The 13568-nt window shown below is 42.8% G+C and overlaps 1 protein-coding gene across 2 annotated transcripts in view; it reads right to left on the minus strand.

Annotated features, from left to right (window-relative positions):
• Positions 1–1751: 1751 nt before the first annotated feature.
• The window catches only part of SLC24A2 (solute carrier family 24 member 2), a 253575-nt gene continuing 241758 nt past the window's right edge, over positions 1752–13568 (minus strand). For both annotated transcript variants that reach the window (XM_036261927.1, XM_036261926.1), the window contains 2 exons: positions 9262–9428; positions 1752–4784 (listed from right to left, as the gene is read on the minus strand). In XM_036261927.1, the coding sequence (XP_036117820.1) occupies positions 4535–4784; positions 9262–9428 (417 nt within the window). In that variant the 3' untranslated portion in view covers positions 1752–4534. The remainder of the gene's footprint in view (positions 4785–9261; positions 9429–13568) is intronic.

Consider the following 13568-nt stretch of genomic DNA (forward strand, 5'->3'; position numbering starts at 1 on the left):
ACTGCTGAACCAAACTGGCCAGGGCTTCCCTTTATTTGTTTTGGAACAGAACTGCCTCCTATAATAAGGCCATTTAATTAATGGAGTAACAATCTGTCCAGCTGTGGGAAAGTGAGGCATTCTCATAAACGTGTGTGTGAGTGTGTGTGTTGATGTAAAGAAGAAAGCAAACTGAAGTTTTTTGAAATGCTTGCACTCAGATAGGTGATCAGACCCATGCCAGATATTCCAAGCCCGTCATTTCAGCAGGACACTGAATTCCCCTCTTTTCCACCTTCTGCCTGGCCAGCAGCTCTGTCTGTTGTCATTTCCTCGGTCAGCTTTCTGTTAAGGTGGTGGGGGAGGGAGGCTTCCATTTAGAGCTCATCCCCTATCTCCCTGTTGCAGAAGAGACAGTTTAAGAGCTGTGAGCAATGGTGGGTCATTTGCCAACTCTCTCCCTGCCCAGGACGTATATTAATATTATCAAATGTCTCATCAGCGGGGCAGCTGTGTTTTGCTGACAAGGCTCCAAACCACCTGATTCTTGTCTTCCCTGGAAAGTAAATAATAATGGCCCTTGTCAGGTGACACCTGTCAGAAGCCCTACGGAGAATTTTTCCTGAATATGAAATATTTTTATAATCTCTTAATAACCTTCTGAAAAGGCTTTCGAATATTCTTCCGCATCTGCCAACTTGATACAACCCTGCCTCGCTCCTTGCGCGTGCGCGTGCGCTGTGCTCGCCTCACCTGTCCCTGCCCGGGAGGCTGGTAAGCACCACCTGCGCTCCAGCTGCAGTTCTTCAGGAGCGAGCCAGGTCCGGAGGGCAGCTGGCCCCAGCGTGGGCACGCCCACATGCAATCTGGAAGGTTCTGTTTGGGCATTCTCAGTTTGAGCCAAGTTGCTCTCCTGTCCTGAGACTGCCTAGGGTGACGGGCAGTGACAGCGAGCACGACCTGCTTGGTTGGCTGTGGGCAAATGGGACGATTTGGGGCAGCTCGTTTATTTTAGATTGAGCAGTAAGAAGTTGGCTCTTGAGTTTTTGATATTATTTTATAGCCTGTTCCAGGGAAGCAAAGAGAGTATCTGAAGTCCAAAATTTTCCCTCATATTTTTCTGTTGTATATTTTTTGCCTCTCTGCCAGCATTAGGGACATGGCTGGCCATTTCTGTAAGGCTGTAAATCTATCCTGTTGCGGGGGAAACACATGGAGTGGGTACACATGTGTGTGCTGGAAAGTGTGTGTGCACAGATCAAACGCTGTGAGGTCGTTGATGAGCATGGCTCCTCCTTCACTATGGCAGACTTGCTGCTCCCTGCTTTTGAATCCTGCGTGTGATTGGGCCAGAGGGTGATGATGTGAGAGATACTGTGTATGTACATACAGATCTGGCATAAAGATGTCTATTTATATATGTATATTCACAGCCATGCAGCAGAGGCAATAGAGATGACCTACATAGGAAAGAAATTGTGATGTGGAAAGTTCTTTCTTCTGTGAACGATCTTGTTTTTTATTCTCACCTGAGGATATTTTTCCATTTTTGTTCAGATAGAGTGGGAGGGAGAGAGAGGAAGAGAGAGCGAGAGCGAGAGAGAGAGAAAGAAACATTGACGTGAAAGGGACATATTGAGTGGCTGCCTCCTGCAGGACCCCAACCAGGGCCCGGGAGGAATCGCAACTGAGGTACGTGCCCTTGGCTGGAATTGAACCCGCCACTCAATGGTCCAGGGCTGATGCTCTAACCACTGAGAAAACTGGCCAGGGCTATGTGAATGATCTTAATGCTTTTAAAGATCTACGGTTGTATCCCATACACTTCCCTCTGGATTTACCATAGCCCAACACATAACCTCACAGACACATAACGAAGGAAAGCAAGGGGCAGGGGGACAGCCGTGCACCAGCCGGCGGGGGACGCTGCAGCTGTAGGCCGTGATCCGTGCATGCCACTGAGGTGGGCCTGGGGCCATGAAACACTGTCTTCTCAAGTACAACTTTTCATGAATGATCCCAGCACTCCCTATGAAATGGAGCTCCAGGCAAGTAAAAGGCTCTATGGCTGCTTGGATGAGTCTTTGCGGTGATCTGGGAATTAAGCGAGGAGGTGTGGGCATCGTCAGGAAGTTCTGGAGTAAGAACAGGGCTGCACTGGACCTCCCTCATCCTTTATGGTTTTACATAGTCTCTCTGTTGTGAAGTCAAAGTCACCTGTTGAAACCTTCTTTCAAATAACAAACCAGTCAATAATAATACACATTCTTGAAATAACCAACTTGGCTCCCCTTCAAGTCACGCACAGGGAAAACAAGCAGAGTTTTTAACTAAAAGTTCATTTATTCTCTTTTACTCTGAGGAACTAGCACATATTCTTCCCTCAATTCAAAATGCTGCCCTTGCTGAATGGGATGAGGTTGCTCTCACACATCTGAAAAGCTAACTTTGCAAAGTGGGAGAGACTTGAAAGCCAGCCTCCTGGGTGGTACCGTCCTGACTTCTTGTTTTCCCAGTGGGCCTCCACTTAGAGTGCTTTCTGAGCGTGGGCGAAGAGCAATGATCGCCAGGCTCTGTGGAGTGAACTGAGGTTTTGTGGAAGGAACACTGGGCTTGATTTGGGGCTCTCAGGTCCCCCTCCCTCTTTTTCTTAGCAGTGAGTTCTTCATCCTGTCTCTCTACATTAGGAAATCTGTGTTCCCAATGAAATCGTAGCAGCATCACCGACTCCATAGACTGGAGACAAGAACACATATGGTATAGCTTCCATAAGTGGTGTGTGCCAACTTAGGTGTAGGATGAGTACCCAACGATGAGCCATCCTCTACTGACTTTTTGAACTGATTTTAGGAAAAGCATAACTTAGAGAAATGAAAGACTGTATTTTTAATCAATTTAGTTTGTCTTTTTATCCCCCCTGCTGGTTTTATTTTCTATTCACATGGATCTGAGAAATCATACAAACAGAACCTAGGGCATTGATTGAATGGAATGAATGAAAATATCCCATGAATGCTGAGCAAAATCAGGAAATCAAAACCTTGGAGGGACCAGCTTGAAGCCAGTGTGAAAAAGCTGTTGAGTATAGTCTTCAGTGTGCTCCGTAGGCTAAACAGAGTCCTAGATGGAGTCCTGATGGCAGGGGAAACATGGATGTTGCGTGAACTTGGGCTAAATACTGGTCCTGACACCACTAGACATTGGACTCAGAAACCTTCCTAGTGTGCAAATTCCTTTCCAAACATCTCTAAGCTGCCTCTACTCAAGCAGTATCGATCAGAGTCCATTTAGTTCTATTTAAGGAATAATGATTTCTTCAGACACCAAAGTCCTTTATGATGACACTGGCAGATGCTTTAAAGAACTTTGCCCTCACATTCCCATTAGTTGGCAAGTCTCACTAAGCACCTCTCCTGGATGGAATTTCTTATTATATAACCCAGGCTCTTTTGGCAGCATTTTGATTATATGTGAGCCCTTAGTATCAAAATATGTCTAAATGACAATCACAGCTAAACTTGCCTCCCTTCTTTTGATGATAATGGGACATGCATTGGAACAATTGAGGTTCAGTTTATGTAGCCTCACTGTCTTAGAAGAGTGCTAATTTGGCTTATAATCATAGTTTCTACTTGCATGCTGGGGAGATATATATATATATATATCCATACAAAAAACCCAACCCTGGTTACCTTTCCTCTGCCCCCAAACCAGAGAAACCCAGTCTGGGTTTTACCTCTGTCTGTCCCAAGCAACAGACTGGCCAGTGTGTCCCAGTGGGGGTGGGTGGAGAGTCTTCTCTGTTTGGCTTGTGGAAATGTTTTGGAGGGCTCAACTCAGGGCCCCTTCAGACCCTTTCCACCCAGCCCTCTCTCCTGAAACTTATGTCCCGAAAGCATCCCCCTTACTCGGCAGGTTCCCAGTTAGTCTAAAGTAGGCTGAAGGTCACAGCAATGATTCTGTTAGTTTACTTCTTGTACTTAAGAGGTAAAGCTCAGACGGAAGGTTGATGCCCCTCTTCAAATAGATACAATAAATATACTACAGCTATCCCTGAAAAGATGCATTTGTGTGTGTGTGTGTGTGTGTTATATAACTTTATATATATAATGTTTCTTTGTGTTTGTACACAGGTCTGTATTACTCTATAGGCGTGGAAGAAGGAGAGGTATAGTACAGGAACAGGCGGGTGTATCCATATGCTTCTATTTATATTATGTATATTTTCTATGTATATACACAGCCTCTGTCATTGTGCGCATCATTACAACAAATGTACCTCCGACCAGCGAGGAGTACCTGTCAGTGGGGAGTGGAGAGAAGCCTCAGGTGGACAGTTCTGTCTCTTGCATGAAGCCATTTCAGCAGGCGGGGGTGGGAGCAGCCTGAGAAGCGAGGGGTCCGCGTGAGTCCACCCTCCTCACAGCTGCCCACGAGGGACACTCCCCATGCCCGGGCTGGGGGCCAGCTGCCTCTTCTCCAGATGTCAAGGAAACTAAAACCCAGAGCGGGGAGGGACCATCCAGGCTGTTGGTTCAAGATATGGCTTTTCCGGCTAGATGGAGACCGGGCACATAAGAATTCGGTCTTCTAGGAGGACGCTGACCACAAGGAACACGAAATAGAGGCCGAACATGATGAAGCCCAGCACTTTGTTCATCCGCCATTTGCAGAGGGCGATGGAGAGGATGACGAAGAGCAGCATGATGAAGAGGAGGACGATGGCGCAGAAGAGGCCGTTGCTGCTGACGGCCACAGGCTGGAACATGTGGATGATGGTGTACAGCAGCCAGGGCAGCGGGAGCCTGTGAGGGACAGAACAGGGTTGGCAGGGGGCAGGCAGGGCGCTGGCGCGGGCACAGGAAATAGTGTTGGCTTCTTGGAACCTCTCATTGAATAGGGTGTCTTCTGTAGCTCACTATGACCCGGGCTTGGCTGGCCCAGAAACCAATAAGGGAGTTAGGTGAGCTTTAAAAACCTTTTTCTATTTTCTGACCGAATGAGGGAGAATGGAAAGAATTTGTTCTCCATTTGAATAAGAGCAAAGACATAACGGTGGTAGGTGATTTCTGAATTGGATTTGAAATAATTTTTTGTTTCTTTCCTAGTGGAGATGAAAACGTCACTCTCAGACCTAAAGAAGTGAGCTGGAAGATTGGGGTGAGAGGGGAAGAAGACAAATGGAGAAACGATATGGAAATCAGCAGCAAAAATGGAAAATTTACTTTTTTAAAATGGAGAGAGAGAATAGCAATGACTTAATTAACAACCCTAAAGCAAGTGAGAATAAATGTTCATGGTGGGGCCAATACAATAAAAGCTGCCTAAAATTTACGATGGAAAAGATGGGACACCCTTTGCACTCTAAAAATGACCTTTCTGAAAGGTTTGAGGAAGACAGTATCTTACATCTGTGATGTGATTTTTTTTTTTATCCTCACCGGAGGACATTTTTCCATTTTTTTGTTCAGATAGAGTGAGAGGGAAAGAGAGAGAGAGAGAGAGAGAGAGAGAGAGAGAGAGAGAGAGAGAAACATCGACGTGAAAGGGACACATTGAGCGGCTGCCACCCACACAACCCAACAGGGCCGGGGACAAACTGCAACCGAGGTACATGCCCTTAGCGGGAACCGAACCCAGGTCTCTCCGGACCGCAGGCCGACGCTCCAACCGCTAGGCCAAACTGGCCAGGGCTGTGATGTGATTTTTAAAAGCCTTATTATGAATTTTAATACCTGTTCTCTCCCTTTGCATTTGGCTTTTAAAATATGATAAAACCTTTGTTTCCTACCCAGAATGGCAACTCTAAAGACAGCAGAAGAGCTGCCAGTGCACCACGAGAGCGGGCGAGGCCCTGGGAGAGGTGCGTGGCTGGACACGCAGGGCTCGCGTGTCCTTGGAGCCCCGAGTGAGACACAGCCACGTCCCCCCCTTCAGTCTGACGGTGGAATGCTGCTCCGGGAACCGAAACCCCGCCGCCCGGTGGGCTGAGCCTCCGCACAGCCTAAGGCCAAGGGAGATTCAGTTTTGGGGTAGCCGTGCGGAAGAGGAAGCACCCTTTCCAAACACAAAGTTCTCCCAAAGAAGAGCATATAGCTTGAGAGAAGTACTGAGGCGAAAGGAGCAGGGAATGTACACATGACTTCCTCTGCTGGTGAGAGAGTGCGTGGCAAGGTAGAGCCCTCGCCTTATGTATCTTTGAAATCCTAGGACCTGGCACGTGCGGGCCGCCATCCAGGTGCATGTGTTAACCTGGGCCAAGCTGACGTGATTGATGTGACTGCCTCAAGGTGACCACTTACAGGCACTTTGCCCACAAGAGCCTGGCTGGGAGGCGCTTACTTCAGTGGTGATGTCGGGGGGGGAAGGGTCCCACAGGACCACTGCAGGGAACAGGTGCAGGAGGGGGCACCCTGGTGCCCTGTAGTCAGCAATGGAAAGTCAGCAAAGGGAAGGGGAGTTCCTGGTGGTGATGATACTAAAACCTCTCCTGGGACTTGTCCTAGGGGACTCTTCTTCCACACTTCCCATTGCTTGTTAAGCTAGACACACACAGACACACACAGACACACACAGACACATACACATATACACAATTCCGATGAAGAGGCAGTTAATAGCACTACAAAGTAAAAAGCCTTTGGGGAAAAATGACATTATTCATACCTTTGACCTATCAGTTCTATTGACAGGGATGAATCACATAAATAGTTCAAAATGCAGATATAGCTTTATCCAGGAAATAATAATTTTAGTGTTATTCTGAAAAATTGGGTATACCTTAATCTCTAATAGTAGAGAGTTGTTAAATAGTAAACTATTAACTTGCTGTAATGTGATGTAGTTATGAAAAGTCATAAGCTTATGAAGATGCAGGCAAATGTTCATGATATAATTCTATATTTAAAATGAAGGATCCATATCAAAATAACAATGCAATGTTAATAATGTAAAATACATAAATTAAAAAAGGGTGATGCATGATCAGTGATTTTTATTTATGGTGCATATGCACTGTCTAAATCTCTCACCACAAGTATGTATTGATCTCAAGCAAAAAGGAAATGCAGGCAAGACTATAAAGACATTTTATACTCAATTATCGCCAAAGACTTTATAAGTTGGTATGAATTTGTGGGGAAGACTTTTGGAAAAATATATATCAATAGCCATTAAAATGTCCATAATTTTTAACTCATTAATATTTCTTGAAGGAACTTATCCTGATTAAAAGAGGAGGTTTCTCTGCATAAAACTGTTAATAGAAACACTCATAATAGCAGACAATTGGAAAAAATAGAAAGGTCCTATTAAAGGATAATGGTTAAACTGAAAAGCAACAGGATGGGATATTTTAAAGCCATAAAATTTTAATTATGAGAGCTATGAAGAAGCTTAGAAAAATGGTTGATTGACTAATTTATTAATAGATGCCCACTCCATGTCTAGCACAAATGCCTTCAAAATGGAGAAAGCAAAGCCCTCCAAGAGAATAAAGCTGAATATTTCCTAGGAAAACTTTGTGAAATATTTGGGAGAGAACATACAAAACATACAAAAGCTAATGTTGTTCTTGGGTAGTAGGATTAGGGTTGATTTTTCTTTAAGTTTTCATTGTTACTAAATATACAATTTAAGAACAATGAACAAACAGCATTTTGCAATTCCCTAGAAATATTTATTTTTCAAAAACATGACAAATATGACTTAGAATACTTGTAATTTCCCCCAAGTTTTAGGATTTTCTCTTTGATACTAGAAAACATTTTGTTTTCCTTTTTACGAGAGATTGACCAGGAAAACTACTCTAAATGTGTAGACATTAGAACTGAGAAACACTATTTATATTAGTGATATCCTTCCTTTAAAACATACCTTTCAAGGTGTCTGTCCATCCATCCATCCTACACACATTTGTCAAGCCACTACCACGCATTAGGCAATGCATTAGGTTTTGGTGAGTTCTTAGCTCAGGGAGCTCACCGTCCAGCAGGCAGACTGATGGCCATGACCATGACAAGAGTACGATGTGCAGAAAGTATCGGGGAGCAAAAGCTCCCAGGTCAGGCCCAAGAGAATCAGAGAAGCCCTCATTTCAGTTGACACTGGAAGGACAAGTGGGAGTTTCCCAAGCAGGGAGGGCTCTTGAGTGAAGGGGCCAATGAAGAAGGGAAATACAGCAGAAAAGGGCACCTTTGGAGCTTAAAGGTGGTTCAGACAGTGGAAGCTCAAAGCAGGACTTTATGCACAGAGAGTGCTACAGTTGAGAGCACAGACTGTTCAAATCCTAGCTATGTCTTTTACTAGGTGTATGAACTCTGTGCCCTTCAGTTTCCTTACCTGAAAAACAAGGATGATAAAATACCTCATGGATCTCTGTGGGGTTTAAATGGATAAAAATGTCTGTACAATGCACATGGTAGACACTGAATGAAAAAAATACTATCATCTATATTAGGTAATGGAAAGGTATAAGAGAGAGCAATATTTAAGAAGTTCAATGAGAGAGCAGACCCATTTTAGTAAGTTTTTAAATTCGTGTTGTGATCCCAGTTCCTCTGGGAATGCAGGATAACATCCTATGTTTTACTTTCTCAGGGGTCTGCCATTTCAGGTTATTTATGAGACTAATTTTACTTTTGACAAATGAAATGAAATGATAGAAGTAACAGCACCCCTGTGCAGTCTGATCCATGTTGGAGATTACTCACAGTGAGAACTCCAGTCTGCCTAACTGTAAGAGCAGATCTCATCTTCTGACATTTAAAACACCTAGCACATCTTCGCTGGCACAGATAAACAAATGATAATGCAAATATTCCAGCATTTTCCAAGGAAGGAGATGAGATACTTTTGCTGAGCCTATGTTTGTTCCAATCTGCTTTACAATACGAATCTCACCTGAGGCTGGTGGGGAGTTAATTTAGAATTAGAATATGAAAATATATAAAGTGGTGCTACCAGGTCATCTCAGACATGACTGAACATTGAACAACCATAACATGTAGACAATGCAATCACACAAGTGAAATTCTCTTAAAGTGTGTCCTGCAGCATCCACTCTGTATGCAGGTATGTGTTTCTGCTTGTCTAGGGATAAATTATTCTTCATTAAGTGCTCTGGAAATGAAAAATGGAGTTGGTAGAACGAAATGGGACTCCCAGTCTTTACTTTCTATTGATATTGGTTAGTTTGAGGCTCAGAGATCCTGCTCATGTCTTCACAGCTTCAAAGACAGTAATGAGGCTGGCATGCACCTTTATAGAACTATCTCTACTTACCCTACAGTGATGTCAAAAATGTTGCTTCCAACAGAGCTGGATACAGCCATGTCCCCCAGCCCCTTCCGGGCCACTATGACACTGGTGATAAGATCAGGGATGGAGGTCCCAGCAGCCAAGATGGTCAGACCCATAATCTCCTCACTGATGCCAATTGTCTCTCCAACCTAAAAGTGATGACAGGGACATTCAGGTGAGTGTTTGTAGATAAAACCATCACAACCACGAATGTTTCAATGCGACCCCCCCCCTTTTTTGTTTTTGTTTTTGCATTTATCTTCAGATAGAGTGGGAGAGAGAGGGAGGAAGAGAGAGAGAGAGAAACATCGATGAGAGAGAGACACATCGAGTGGTTGCTATCCACACGCTCCAACTGGGGCCGGGGACAAACTGCAACCGAGGTATGTGCCCTTAGCGGGAACCGAACCCAGGACTCTCTGGTCCACGGGCCGACACTCTAACCGCTGAGCCAAACTGGCCAGAGCCAGGGCTCAATGCAACTCCCTTTTAATGAGTTCCTCCTCTGGGCTGTGCTGAGTGCTGAAATAATAAATAAGAATTAGCCACAATCATTGCCATAGAGCTTATACTTTAATGATATTCAGACCCAAGAGATTGGGAATGTTCACCTAAGGGTTAAACAGATAATCTGCAAAAAAGCTATAGAGGGCTAGAGGGCAGCCTCTATGTGGTGTTCACTAAAACTGGGCAGGGGAAGCAGAAAATTAGCTATAAAAGCCAACTGGTCAGAGACTCCTGGAGCCAGGACCTGACAATGGCACTGAATCCTATGGCAATGTCCTTGGATTTGCCATGAAAGGGTAAGGAGTTAACACCCAGCATCCCCATTTTTCCTGAACATATCCTAGTGTCTGTAACCTCCTCTTAAACACTTAGAACTACCATTTCCACAGGAAACTTGATTCTGGGTGATTGCATTTTGGTCATCAGCAAGGCAGCAGCGAAGAAACCATCATTTAGGGAATCAGAGGACCTGGGTCCAAGGGCTGGCTCCGGCATCTGTTAAGTTCTTGACCTACTGCTAACTGAACATGTTGTACAGTGTGTTTGATCCTCACTTTCTTATCTATAAAGTTGCAATGGTCATACCTACCTTCAAGGTGGTTGTGAGGACTAAGTGGTAATTAGGGGAAAAGCCCTTAGTAAATGGTACACATTGTTGAAAAGCAAGGGAAGAAAGTATATTTTCTTTTGGTTTTGGCTTTGAAAGACTGATGAATTCTACCACGCACAGTTGGTCCAGCCTCAGAAGGAAGCTCCTTCCTTCTCTTGAGCAACTTGTCTTTTTGGGACTTTTAAAAGCTTTATATATTTTCTGGAGTTGGTAAATTGAAAACCTTTAAGGTAATGCTTTTAATTTGGTTTCCAACAGCCTATCTGATGATGTCCAGCATTTTTGAAAAATAAAAACAAAAGAACCCAAAGAACTTAAAGGGCTGAAGTAGCATATAAATTTAAAGGTTTTCAGGGAATAGAATGAACTCATCTCTAAATCTCTTTTTTGATTTATCAGTGATAAATTAATTCTTACTAGCTTAAAAGCACCATTGGGAGCTATTTTTATTCTGATGGTCAAGACCGCTCTAGAGGCTGGTGAGTTGAACTAGTTTGTCCTCATGGAGCACAGATTCCTGGCTCGCGATTAGAGAGCATGCTCCATGTAAGCAGGGTGCTTGCCTTGATCAGTCCGGTCTTCCTATTACTCAGAACACAGCCTGGCATAAAGTAGGCTGAATAAACAAATCAGCCTGCATATGTAGGTGATTTTACTAGCATGTTTTTCACCGATTCTCCTAGAAAAACGTAAATAAAAGTTTTGCACAGGAGCGCCCTTTGTGAGCAAAATATTCTCCTTGATGACTTATCTTTTTTTGTTAGATTTGGAGTAAAACATTTTCAGAGACTGTAAAGAGGCTGATGAAATGGTTGTCATTCTCAGTACGTTCCAATCTATTTAATACATTCTTAATAATTTAAATTCTTAGAGGGAGTTCTAAAGACTGACTATTTCAAAAACCATTTATGCCTGGAGTTTGAGATGCCACCACAGACAGAAAAGTGCAGGGATTTAAGAGGGGTGGTGTGGTTAAGAGCACTGGCTCAGGATCCAGAGAACTCTGCATGCAAATCCTAGCCTGTTACTTCCAGTGCAAGCTAGCCAACTGCCCTGAGGTTCACTTTTTCCATCTGTGAAATGGGGATAATAATATTCACCCCTTGTGGTAATTATATATGATGACGCTTATAAAGCAAGTGCACATCGTCAGACATAAAGTAAAAGTTCAATTAATATGAGCTGTGATAACTCAGACATTACTGCTTTCCCTCGCCCACTGATCAGTGTGCGGCCGTCAGGGCTCGGGCAGCAGAGACAGAAACTGGTTTAGTGGGGTCAGTCCACAGTGTGGTAAATCACATGAATAATAAAGAATTTTCATTGTACATCAAGCCTTGTAGAATCTGTGTGGCTCTAGAAACACCTTCACAGAAGGAGAACTTCTACATAAGCTCATTTTGAATATATTTTACAGAAGGGACGTCTGGCTACTCAGAGGCAAGGTGAAGGGGGCATGGATGGGATGGTATCCACGGTCACCTTGGGGAGCATCAGAGAAGGTTAGAGCTAAAAAAGGAGTCTCTTGGGGGGAATGTCCTTGATTTCTGATAGACGTAAATGACAGAACAAGAGTGGAATCATATGGTAATTCTATACTTCACTTTTTGTGCAACTGCCAAACTGTTTTTCAAGGTGACTGCACTATTTTACATTCTTTTTTTTTGTTGTTTGTTTATTTTTTAATCCTCACCTGAGGATAATTTTTTTCCACTGATTTTTTTTTTAGAGGGAGTAGAAGGGAGAGAGAGAGAGAGAGAGAGAGAGAGAGAGAGAGAGAGAAACATCAATGTGAGAGCGACACATCAATTGGTTGCCTCCTGCACATGCGTTGACCGGGGCTGGGGATGGAACCTGAACCCAGGTATGTGCTCTTGACAGGGAATCGAACCGGAGACGCTTGGTCGATGCTCTAACCACTGAACACACTGGCCAGGCTATTTTACATTTTTACCAGCAATATAAAAGGGTTTTAGTTTCTGCACATCTTTCCCAACATTTGTTTTTGGCTTTTATATCCATCTTACTGAGTTGTGAAGTATCTCATTGTGGTTTTGATTTGCATTTCTCTAATGAATAATGATGTTGAGCATCTTTTCTTGTGTTTATTATCCATTTCTATATCTTTTTTGGTGAAACAGTTACTCAACCTAAGAATTAGGTTCATCTTAAGAATTAGGATGCTGAAGACACTTGCCTTCTTATTATAGAGTTTTAAGAGATTTTTATTCATACTGGATACAGTGGTTTATTAGGTATATATATGATTTGCAAATATTTTCTCTCAATCTGTCATTTGTTTTCTCATTTTAAATGTTTTTTTGAAGAGTCAAGTTTTAATTTGATGAAGTCCAATTAATCATTTTTTTTCTTTTATGGATCATGTTTGGGTGTTATATCATAGAATTCTTTGCTCAACCCATGATCATATATAGATTTTCTATGTTTTCTTTTAGATGTTTGATAGTTTTAGCTCTTACATTTAGAACTGTGATACATCTTGAGTTAATTTTTGACTGCAGTATGGGGTAGAGGTTATCATCTAAGTTCATTTATTTTGGCATATGGAAATGCAGTAATTCCAGTACCAATTGCTGAGATATCTTTCTATATATGTTTTTGGTATGTATTTCCTTATTTCAAATTGCTTTATTTTACTTATATTAAATAGTATAATAATTTTAAGATTATATGAAACAAAGAATACAAGTGGGCAGTCTGTAAGTTAGGTAGTTTATAATTGAGATTAAAATTATACATTTTGGAGTTTCAGAGTCCTGGGTTTGATCCTGGGAAATTTTCTTATAAGTTTAACTCTTTTATCTGTCAACTGTAAATAATAGTAGTACCTCCTTCATAGGATGGGTACCTATGTACAAATTGTCAAGGGTTATTGTCAAGATTACAAGGACAAAGGGATGAGAACTGCCAGGCACACAGTCCTCAGTCAATAACGGTTACCACTATCATCTCTTCTTTCGCATCTCATTCTTCCATTCGTGTGTTACAACAAACAGTTCCTGAGAGCTTATTCTTGTGATGGGCAGTATGACTGGTATTGAGTTAAAAGTGGTAAAAGTGAACTACAGCATCATTTTTATAAACAGTCTCAAGGAAGAGACCATTTTGGCTTCAGGTCTTCTCTTAAGAGCCAGTGGAACTGCCTTATGAC

This window comes from Molossus molossus, unplaced genomic scaffold, assembly GCF_014108415.1.
Source record: "Molossus molossus isolate mMolMol1 unplaced genomic scaffold, mMolMol1.p scaffold_m16_p_14, whole genome shotgun sequence".
Classification (NCBI taxonomy): domain Eukaryota; kingdom Metazoa; phylum Chordata; class Mammalia; order Chiroptera; family Molossidae; genus Molossus; species Molossus molossus.